Source organism: Ranitomeya variabilis, chromosome 6, assembly GCF_051348905.1.
Source record: "Ranitomeya variabilis isolate aRanVar5 chromosome 6, aRanVar5.hap1, whole genome shotgun sequence".
NCBI classification, from domain to species: Eukaryota; Metazoa; Chordata; class Amphibia; order Anura; family Dendrobatidae; genus Ranitomeya; species Ranitomeya variabilis.
The window spans coordinates 134,143,159-134,155,383 of NC_135237.1; the positions used below are offsets into that span (position 1 = coordinate 134,143,159).

The 12,225-nt window shown below is 39.5% G+C and overlaps 1 protein-coding gene across 1 annotated transcript in view; it reads left to right on the forward strand.

Annotated features, from left to right (window-relative positions):
• Positions 1-12,225, forward strand: part of NEK11 (NIMA related kinase 11) — a 422,928-nt gene that overhangs the window by 277,922 nt on the left and 132,781 nt on the right. The window contains exon 12 of the mRNA XM_077269028.1: positions 11,542-11,674. Coding sequence (XP_077125143.1) covers positions 11,542-11,674 — 133 coding nt within the window. The remainder of the gene's footprint in view (positions 1-11,541; positions 11,675-12,225) is intronic.

Here is a 12,225-nt window from a genome sequence, read left to right on the forward strand (position 1 = left end):
GAGCACACAAATCTCCAAGGGTACCCAAACTTTTGCATTGGCCCATTTTCCTTTTGGTAATTTTTAAAATGTAAAAGATGAAAATATATACAGCTCTGGCAAAAATTAAGAGACCATCACATCAAAACCCTGTCATGGGCAGCCCAATCTCCAGACCTGAACCCCACTGAAAACCTCTGGAATGTAATCAAGAGGATGATGGATAGTCACAATCCATCAAGCAAAGAACAACTGCTTAATTTTTTGTGCCAGAAGCAGTGTGAAAGACTGGTGGAAAGCATGCCAAGATGCATGAAAGCTGTGATTAAAAATCATGTTTATTCCACAAAATATTGATTTCTGAACTCTTCCTGAGTTAAAGCATTAGTATTGTTGTTTCTAAATGATTATTAACTTGTTTTCTTTGCATTATTTGAGGTCTGAAAGTACTGTTGTTGTTTTTTAATTTTTACCATTTTTATTTGTCAGAAAAAAATACAAAATGTATTGCTTGGAACTTCGGAGACATGTTTTCAGAAGTGTATAGACTAAAAGAACAATTTACATTTTACTCAAAAATATACATATAAAGAGAAAAATCAGACAAACTGAACATTTTGCAGTGGTCTCTTAATTTTTGCCAGAGCTGTTTATTTTTTTGCCTAAAATACAAAGAAAATGTGTCTTCTTTAACTTTAGGCGCCTTTTAGAGATCATTTCATCTTCAACTTGCTAATGGGTTCACAATAACAGTAATTTTGACCATGAGTGCCCAAACTTTTACATGTAACTGTATACACTTGCAAATACATTTATACAGCATTGTTTTGGATAAGTATGAAAAAATACTGAAAAGTAAAAATGATTTAAAAAAATAAAGGAATCAAAATCAAGTTAATATTTGGTGTGTCCATCCTTTGTCATCAAAGCATCAAGTCTCCTAGGTACACTTGCACATCCTTTTTGAAGGAGCTTGGCAGGGAAGTTGTTCCAAACATCTTGGAGAACTAACCACGGACCTTCTGTAGATGTAAGCTTGTGTAAATCCTTTTGTCGCTTCATGTAATCCTGGACAGGCTGAGGCTATGTGCACACGTTGTGGATTTTGCAGCGTATCCGCAGCGGATTGGCCGCTGCGGATTCGCAGCAGTTTTCCATGCATTGTACAGTAACATGTAAACGTATGGAAAATGAAATCCGCAGTGCATGGAAACTCTGTGTTGTATTTTCCGCAGCATGTCAATTTTTTGTGTGGATTCCGCAGCAGTTTACACCTGCTCCTCAATAGGAATCCACAGGTGTAAAACCGCAGGTGGAATCCGCACAAAAACTGTAGGAAATCCGCGGTAAATCCGCAGGTAATCTGCAGTGCGTTTTACCTGTGGATTTTGCAAAAACGGTATGGAAAAATCCACACACGAATCCGCAACGTGTGCACATAGCCTTACTGTTGAGATCATAGCCCTGTGGGCGGGAGGACTCATATTATCTTTTCTGGGACTCCTTGTTCTTTTTTACACTGATATTTCATTATGCTGTTGACTGCATGTTGGTATTGCATGATGGATAAGTATCTGCCTGTATGTCTCAACATTGAGGATACCATGGAATGGGCAATGTTGAAAACCATGTACACAGTGGTCAGTGACGAAAACTAACTACAGTATATGAAAGCCACATCATTCTTACGTCCCTTCAAAATCAGAAATTGTCCTGCAGTGCCATCAGCTAAGAACTAGCAGCAATCAGCGTTACCCTGCTACATCCATCTATCATTTGAAGAATTCTGGTCAGACGTGGTCTTCATGGAAGAATTTAAAAATTCCTCTAGACTGATGAGTAAAAAATGTCAATTATTTGGCTGTAACAGAAGGCAGGTTGTTGGCTCTGGGCTGAAGAGCGGTACAATAATGAGTGTCTACAGACAACAGTGAATCATGGTGGAGGTTCCTTTCAAGTCTGGGAATGCATTTCAGCAAATTAAGTTGGAGATTTTTCTTCTTTACATTGAGGATAGTTCTTAATGACATTGGTTATATGTTTGGGGTCATTAACATGCTGCAGAAAAAGGTGGAGCCAATCAAACGCCTCTCTCATGATATTGCATGATGTATAAGTATCAGTCCATATTTCTCAGCACCAAGGACACCACGAATTGTGCAACGTTGAGAAATGTAGACACATTGGTCGGCCAATGAAACTTAGCCAGTGCATGAAAGACATATAATTTTTACTTGCCTGTCAAAATCAGAAAATGTCTAATAGTGCTGTCAACTCAAAACTTACATATAATTTTTACTTTCTCTTCAAAATCAGAAAAATGTCCAATAGTGCCGTCAACTCATCTACTGATCAGACTGGCCATATGTGGTCTTCGTTGAAGAATTGCATGCCATTAACTATATCTTTAACATGGAAACAGTGCTAAGTGACTCAACTATGCACAAAAAAACTAGGAACTAGCTTTAAGACAGCTGGAAACAGGTGCTCAGGACTGATGAGTCAAAATGTGATATATTTGTCTGTGACAGAAGGCTGTTTTGTTTGTGAGGGTCTGAAGAGTGGTACAATATTGTGTGTTTGCATAAAATAGTGAAGCATTGTGAAAGTTCCTTGCAAGTTTGGAGCTGCATTTCAGCAAATGGAGTTGGGGATTTGGCCAGGATTAATGGGGTCCTCAATGCTGAGAAATACTGGCAGATACTTATCCGTCATCCAATACCATCAGGATTGTCTTGCTGCAAATCTATTCTTCTGCAGAAAAATGACCCCAAACATACAGCCAATATAATAAAGAACCATCTTCAGCATGAAGAAGAACAGGGAGTCCTGAAAGTGATGATATGGTCCTACAGAGCCCTGATCTCAACATCATTGACTCTCTCTGGGATTGCATGAAGGAACAGAAAGAGTTGCACTAGTTTCCATTCATAGGAGATCTGTGGTTAGTTCTCCAAGATGTTTGGAAAAACCTTCCTGCTGAGTTCCTTCAAAAAAGTCTGCGTAAATGTACCTAGAAAAATTAGTGCTGTTTTGAAGGCACTCCAAATATTGATTTGAATTAGATTTCTCTTTTGTTCATTCACTTTGCGTTTTGTTAATTGATAAAAAATAAACTAGTTTTGAAAGCATTCTTATTTTATGGCATCATTTCCAAAAAGTATACAGTATATGCTGTACTTATATATGTAAACTTATACAAACAGTATATACACTACACCCCAAATTTATTCCATAGAGCAGAGCAGTAACTAAACTTTCCTTCAAATAAAATACAAGTTCTGCTGTGCTGCCCTCACTTTGTATCTAAATACACTGGCCCAGGCACTGCGCCCCTCTAGCTACACACCTGCATAGAGAGTGTCCCTCAAAATAGTCATACTTTTTACCCACCTATTCCCTTTCTCCCTTAGGCAGGTGCAATGAATTATCAACCTAGGACAGGTGAGCAGTGAGGAGGGGGCGGTTTTGCATATGTCCCTTTATATTACAATCTGATAGTGCTAAGGAAAAAATCTCTATTAACCCCTTAATCCCATATGACGTATTATCCCGTCAAGGTGACCTGGGACTTAATTCCCAGTGACGGGATAGTACGTCATAGCGATCGGCCGCGTTCTCGGGGGGAGCGCGGCCGATCGCGGCCGGGTGTCAGCTGCCTATCGCAGCTGACATCCGGCACTATGTGCCAGGAGTGGTCACGGACCGCCCCCGGCACATTAACCCCCGGCACACCGCGATCAAACATGATCGCGGTGTACCGGCGGTACAGGGAAGCATCGCGCAGGGAGGGGGCTCCCTGCGGGCTTCCCTGAGACGATCGGTACAAGGGAATGTACTCACCTTGTACCGAGCGTCTCCTCCCTGCAGGCCCCGGATCCAAAATGGCCACGGGGCTGCATCCGGGTCCTGCAGGGAGTACTTCCGGGTGCCGTGCAGGCGCTGGTAAGACTGCAGTGCTGTGATTGAGATCGCCGATCTGATAGAGTGCTATGCAAACTATCAGATCGGCGATCTGTGATGTCCCCCCCTGGGACAAAGTAAAAAAGTTAAAAAAAAAATTTCCTCGTGTGTAAAAAAAAAAAAAAAAAAAAAAATTCCTAAATAAAGAAGAAAAAAAATATATTATTCTCATAAATACATTTCTTTATCTAAAAAAAACAAAAAAAACAATAAAAGTACACATATTTAGTATCGCCGTGTCCGTAACGACCCAACCTATAAAACTGTCCCACTAGTTAACCCCTTCAGTGAACACCGTTAGAAAAAAAAAAAAACGAGCCAAAAAACAACGCTTTATTATCATACCGCCGAACAAAAAGTGAAATAACGCGCGATCAAAAAGACAGATATAAATAACCATGATACCGCTGAAAACGTCATCTTCTCCCGCAAAAAACGAGCCGCCATATAGCATCATAACCAAAAAAATAAAAAAGTTATAGTCCTCAGAATAAAGCGATGCCAAAATAATTATTTTTTCTATAAAATAGCTTTTATCGTATAAAAGCGCCAAAACATAAAAAAATGATATGAATGAGATATCGCTGTAATCGTACTGACTCGACGAATAAAACTACTTTATCAATTTTACCAAATGTGGAACGGTATAAACGCCTCCCCCAAAAGAAATTCATGAATAGCTGGTTTTTGGTCATTCTGCCTCACAAAAATCGGAATAAAAAGTGATCAAAAACTGTCACATGTCCGAAAATGTTACCAATAAAAACGTCAACTCGTCCCGCAAAAAACAAGACCTCACATGACTCTGTGGACCAAAATACGGAAAAATTATACGGAAAAATTATAGGTCTCAAAATGTGGAGACGCAAAAACTTTTTTGCTATAAAAAGCGTCTTTTAGTGTGTGACAGCTGCCAATCATAAAAATTCGATATAAAAAACGCTATAAAAGTAAATCAAACCCCCCTTCATCACCCCCTTAGTTAGGGAAAAATCATAAAATTAAAAAAATGTATTTATTTCCATTTTCCCATTAGGGCTAGGGTTAGGGCTAGGGTTAGGGTTAGGGCTAGGGCTAGGGTTAGGGCTAGGGTTGGGGCTAGGGTTGGAGCTAAAGTTAGGGATAGGGTTGGGGCTAAAGTTAGGGTTAGGGTTTGGATTACATTTACGGTTGGGATTAGGGTTGGGATTAGAATTAGGGGTGTGTCAGGGTTAGGGGTGTGGTTAGGGTTACAGTTGGAATTAGGGTTAGGGGTGTGTTTGGATTAGTTTCAGGTATTCAGGTAGAATTGGGGAGTTTCCACTGTTCAGGCACATCAGGGGCTCTCCAAACGCGACATGGCGTCCGATCTCAATTCCAGACAATTCTGCGTTGAAAAAGTAAAACAGTGCTCCTTCCCTTCCGAGCTCTCCCGTGCGCCCAAACAGGGGTTTACCCCAACATATGGGGAATCAGCATACTCGGGACAAATTGGACAACAACTTTTGGGGTCCAAGTTCTCTTGTTATCTCTGGGAAAATGAAAATTTGGGGGGCTAAAAATCATTTTTGTGGGAAAAAAAGGATTTTTTATTTTCACGGCACTGCGTTGTAAACTGTAGTGAAACACTTGGGGGTTCAAAGTTCTCACAACACATCTAGAAAAGTTCCTTGGGAGGTCTAGTTTCCAATATGGGGTCACTTATGGGGGGTTTATACTGTTTGGGTACATCAGGGGCTCTGCAAATGCAACATGATGCCTGCAGACCAATCTAAGTCTGCATTCCAAATGGCGCTCCTTCCCTTCCGAGCTCTGCCATGCGCACAAACAGTGGTTCCCCTCCACATATGGGGTATCAGCGTACTCAGGACAAATTGGACAACAACTTTTGGGGTCCAATTTATCCTGTTACCCTTGTGAAAATACAAAACTGGGGGCTAAAAAATAATTTTTCTGAAAAAAAAAAGAATTTATATTTTCACGGCTCTGCGTTATAAACTGTAGTGAAACACTTGGGGGTTCAAAGCTCTCAAAACACATCTAGATAAGTTCCTCGGGAGGTATAGTTTCCAATATGGGGTCACTTGTGGGGGGGGGTTGTACTGTTTGGGTACATCAGGGGCTCTGCAAATGCAACGTGATGCCTGCAAACCAATCCATCTAAGTCTGCATTCCAAATGGCGCTCCTTCCCTTCCGAGCTCTGCCATGCGCCCAAACAGTGGTTCCCCCCCACATATGGGGTATCAGCGTACGCAGGACAAATTGGACAACAACTTTTGGGGTCCAATTTATCCTGTTACCCTTGTGAAAATACAAAACTGGGGCTAAAAAATCATTTTTCTGAAAAAAAAAAGAATTTTTATTTTCACGGCTCTGCGTTATAAACTGTAGTGAAACACTTGGGGGTTTAAAGCTCTCAAAACACATCAAGATAAGTTCCTTAGGGGGTCTACTTTCCAAAATGGTGTCACTTGTGGGGGGTTTTAATGTTTAGGCACATCAGGGGCTGTCCAAACGCGACATGGTGTCCCATCTCAATTCCAGTCAATTTTGCATTGAAAAGTCAAATGGCGCTCCTTCCCTTCCGAGCTCTGCTATGCGCCCAAACAGTGGTTTACCCCCACATTTGGGGTATCCTTGTACTCAGGACAAATTGCACAACAACGTTTGTGGTCTAATTTCTTCTCTTACCCTTGGGAAAATAAAAAATTGGGGGCGAAAAGATCATTTTTGTGAAAAAATATGATTTTGTATTTTTACGGCTCTGCATTATAAACTTCTGTGAAGCACTTATTGGGTCAAAGTGCTCACCACACATCTAGATAAGTTCCTTAAGGGGTCTACTTTGAAAAATGGTGTCACTTGTGGGGGGTTTCAATGTTTAGGCACATCAGGGGCTCTCCAAACGCAACATGGCGTCCCATCTCATTTCCAGTCAATTTTGCATTGAAAAGTCAAATGGCGCTCCTTCGCTTCCGAGCTCTGTCATGTGCCCAAAAAGTGGTTTACCCTCACATATGGAGTATCGGCATACTCAGGACAAATTGTACAACATCTTTTGGGGTCGATTTTCTCCTGTTACCCTTGGTAAAATAAAACAAATTGGAGCTGAAGTAAATTTTGTGTGAAAAAAAGTTAAATGTTCATTTTTATTTAAACATTCAAAAAATTCCTGTGAAACACCTGAAGGGTTAATAAACTTCTTGAATGTGGTTTTGAGCACCTTGAGGGGTGCAGTTTTTAGAATGGTGTCACACTTGGGTATTTTCTATCATATAGACCCCTCAAAATGACTTCAAATGAGATGTGGTCCCTAAAAAAAAATGGTGTTGTAAAAATGAGAAATTGCTGGTCAACTTTTAACCCTTATAACTCCCTAACAAAAAAAAATTTGGGTTCCAAAATTGTGCTGATGTAAAGTAGACATGTGGGAAATGTTACTTATTAAGTATTTTGCGTGACGTATCTCTGTGATTTAAGGGCATAAAAATTCAAAGTTGGAAAATTGTGAAATTTTCAAAATTTTTGCCAAATTTCCGTTTTTTTCACAAATAAACACAAGTTATATCGAATAAATTTTACCACTAATATGAAGTACAATATCTCACGAGAAAACAATGTCAAAATCGCCAATATCCGTTGAAGCGTTCCAGAGTTATAACCTCATAAAGGGACAGTGGTCAGAATTGTAAAAATTGGCCCGGTCATTAACGTGCAAACCACCTTCGGGGCTTAAGGGGTTAATCATGTTATTTTTAGTCTCCCAAATTTAATACTACCATGTTCAACCGGGATGAAGAAACCGTGTTAAATTGCTTTGTAACAGAGATGCAGATCTGTTTACTGTACGAGATCAGTTGCTTATTGTACAATTTATCTTCACCAACATCAGCGGTTATTGTATCTACATCCACCAGATATGTAGATACATCCTGTCCCGTCTCAGGGCAGCATGACACAAAGCCAACATGCAAATTGTTTTATAGATTCTTTCCTTTTTGTCTTGTACTAGGAATATTGCCTAAGAAATCTGTCATTTCTTTAGCTCTGACTGTTCAATAAAGGAATACACTGAGTTGTGCTTTCCTAATACTTTGCGTAGCTCTGGTGTTCCAGCTCTTACTTTGCTCTTTTATTCCATGTGCTATACATTTTTTTTCAGATTTAATATAATATTATTTAGCTCAGTGAAAATCTACAGTAGATGAATACACCCACGACTTATTAAGAGTGCGGATTATTGCTGTAGATTTGTTACTATATTGGTTTCTTGGGAAATTAACCAGGCTCGCGTACAAAAGAATAAAAATTATTTCTAGATTTTTCTATTTAAAATAATCAATACTAACAGTAAATGGCATAATCATTGTCATTTGGCTGCTTTTGTTGGATTCCTCAGTACAGATTTTCATTGCCGATAGAGAACGAGAAAATATAAAAATGATAAAGTTAAACTTATTAAATACAAATTGACCCTCTAGAGAGGGAGATGGCTTGAGCTCTCGCGCCACCTCTTGGAAGTAGTCAATATCGACTCTTTAAGGAGCCTTGCCGTGTAACTTAGGATAGAAGCCAAAACAGAATCTCAAATTTCAGACATGGTGTTTCAGGGTGTTGCCCCTCGTAAGTGCAAAGCATGAGATCTGATTTGGCTTATTGAGAGAGTTCTGACTGGGATCTAAGGGCGTAACGTTTCTCCTTGTGGAGAGTGCCATGCCAGTGTAAGGAGGCATATAAGCCATATAATGCTCCTCTGGGATTTATTTAATTTCCAGAGGAGTATTGCATGGCTTATAAGCCTCCTTACACTGGCATGTTAGGCATGTCACTCCCTCACTCCCCACAAGGAGAAACAGTAAACCATAGAAATATCCCACTTGAATGAAGCAATGGTCCTTCATTTGCCATCTGCTCCATTCATTTGTGAGACTATTGGACGAAGCCAAGCTCCATATTTGAATAGCTATTTGCCCAGTAAGAATGGGCAAGAATTTCAGTCTCTCGATGTACAAAACTGATAGAGACATACCCCAAGTGACTTGCAGCTGTAATCACAGGAAAAGGTGGCACAACAAAGTATTGAGTTAAAGGGGCCGAATAATATTGCACGCCCAACTTTTCAATTTTTTATTTTCCACAAAAATGTAAAATAACCAATAAATTTCGTTGAACTTCACAATTGTGTTCCACTTGTTGTTGATTCTTCATCAAAAATTTACATTTGGTATCTTTATGTTTGAAGCATGATATGTGGGAAAAGGTTGAAAAGTTCCAGGGAGCCGAATACTTTTGCAAGGCACTGTAATAAATAAAGGATTCATAATTCTGTTAGCCTTTAACCCCTTCATGACCGTGGGATTTTTCGTTTTTCCGTATTCGTTTTTCACTTCCCTCCTTCCCAGAGCCATAACTTTTTTATTTTTCCGTCAATTTGGCCATGTGGGGCTTATTTTTTGTGGGACGAGTTGCACTTTTGAATGACATCATTGGTTTTACCATGTCGTGTACTAGAAAACGGGAAAAAAATTCCAAGTGCGGTGAAATTGCAAAAAAAGTGCAATCCCACACTTGTTTTTTGCTTGGCTGTTTTGCTAGGTTCACTAAATGCTAAAACTTACCTACCATTATGATTCTCCAGGTCATTACGAGTTCATAGACACCTAACATGTCTAGGTTATATTTTACCTAAGTGGTGAAAAAAAATTCCAAACTTTGCTAAAAAAAAAAAAAAAAAAAAAAAATTGTGCCATTTTCCGATACTCGTAGCGTCTCCATTTTTCATGATCTGGGGTCGGTTGAGGGCTTATTTTTTGCGTGCCGAGCTGACATTTTTAATGATACCATTTTGGTGCAGATACGTTCTTTTGATCGCCCGTTATTGCATTTTAATGTAATGTCACGGCGACCAAAAAAACGTAATTCTTTTTTTTCTCATTACGCCGTTTAGCGATCAGGTTAATGCTTTTTTTTATTGATAGATCGGGCGATTCTGAACGCGGCGATACCAAATATGTGTAGGTTTTATTTTTATTGATTTATTTTAATTGGGGCGAAAGGGGGGTGATTTAAACTTTTATGTTTTTTTTATTTTTTTCACATTTTTTTTAACTTTTTTTTTTTACTTTTGCCATGCTTCAATAGCCTCCATGGGAGGCTAGAAGCAGGCACAACTCGATCGCCTCTGCTACATAACAGCGATCATCAGATCGCTGCTGTGCAGCAGAAAATCAGGTGTGCTGTGAGCGCCGACCACAGGGTGGCGCTCACAGCTACCGGCGATCAGTAACCATAGAGGTCTCAAGGACCTCTATGGTTACAATACTGAAGCATCGCCGACCCCCGATCATGTGACGGAGGTTGGCGATGACGTCATTTCCGGCCGCCTGGCCGGATGCGGTAGTTAAATGCCGCTGTCTGCGTTTGACAGCGGCATTTAACTAGTTAATAGCGGCGGGTGAATCGCGACTTCACCCGCCGCTATTGCGGGCACATGTCAGCTGTTCAAAACAGCTGACATGTCCCGGCTTTGATGCGGGCTCACCGCGGAGCCCTGCATCAAAGCAGGGGACCTGACGTCGGACGTACTATCCCGTCCGACGTCAGGAAGGGGTTAAAGGAAACAATTGAAGAAAAATTTTGAAAAGCAATTTAATTTTGCTATATTAAAAGTAATCCTGTTACTTAATTCATGCCTTAATTATCCAGCCTGGGACTCTAGGTAGAAACAAGACTAGACCAGCACCGTCGCCAGCCGATTTATCACTGCATAGATCCAGGTGATTGACAGGTCTCTCCAGATGTACATCGGGAGACCTGTCAATCAACTAAAACTTTAAACTATGTTTTTTTTTAAATGCTCTGACATACTTGGCTGCAATCGTGCAGCCAGGATCTGATTCAGGCTGTCCATGGTTGGGCAGCATGAATCAAGTAACTTTTAATTTTTATGAAAAAATATTAAAAAGTCAACATATGAGCTAGATGTTGTTTTTATATACCAGATAAGTGTATGTCAAATTGATTAGATACAGTATATCACAAAAGTGAGTACACTCGTGACATTTTTGTAAATATTTTATGATTTTTTTTTATGGGACAACACTGAAGATATGACACTCTAATACAATGTAAAGTAGTCAGTGTACAGCTTGTATAACATTGTAAATTTGGTGTGCCCTCTAAATAACAACACACACTTGAAACCTTGTAACACTATTGAGTCACATGACACCAGGGAGGGAAAATGGCTATAATTAGTGATGCACTCAATTTTGTTGCCATTGAGCGGTTTAGACATTAATGCCTATGTGTTGAGTAATTTAGAGGGCACAACAAATTTACACTGTTATACAAGCTGTACACTGACTACTTTACATGATATGAAAGTGACATACTGTATCATCAGTGTTGTCCCATGAAAATATGTAATAAAATATTTACAAAAATTTGATGGGTGTACTAACTTTTGTGATATACTTTATTTCAAAAATATAAAATGAGAGGAATCTGAATTCAGAGCCACCAACACCCATTATGCTGGAATGGCAATGATGACTTTATGATTATGTTGTCTATGTATATTATGACATTCATTTATTTAATTTACTTCTCTAATACAGGGAGATGATGACACCTCAAAGCACCTGATACAGTCAGAGCCAATAAGTGCAAGAAAATACAACCCTCATGACCACTGTGAGGACTGTAATGAAATACCAGATAGGCTTTGTGAATCAGAACCTCCATGTCATGGTAAGTAATGTCAAGTTAATACTGGATGCTTAACAACATATTGACACGTATTATGATAGCTTTCCCTAACTGTTACCACAAGCAGACTTAGAAGCATTTGGTTACATTACAAGAGAAAAAAAATAACTAAAGTGGAAATGAGAGGTGGATTAGTCTGGGAGGAGGTCAATATCCAAGGCCCCTTCCCAGGCTATTAGTATCAGCTCACAGCTATGCCTTTGTTGGTTATTAAAATAGGGGGAACCCCATGTCATTTTTTGGGGGCTCCCTTTTAATAACCAGTAACCAGTATAGGCTAAGTGGACAGCTGTGAGCTGATATTAATAGCCTGGGAAGCGCCATAATTACTGTCCTCTTCTCAGACTATTAAGACCAGCTCTCTGCTGTCTGTTTTCCCTCAGCTGGTTAATAAAAATAAAGGAGAACCCCATGCCATTATTTTCTTTTATTTATTTAATTATTAGGTAAATACATGTACAGTAAGCTACACACACACTGCACTAATTATATATCTCACTGACATCTTTCTATCTATTCTGTCCTATTTTGAT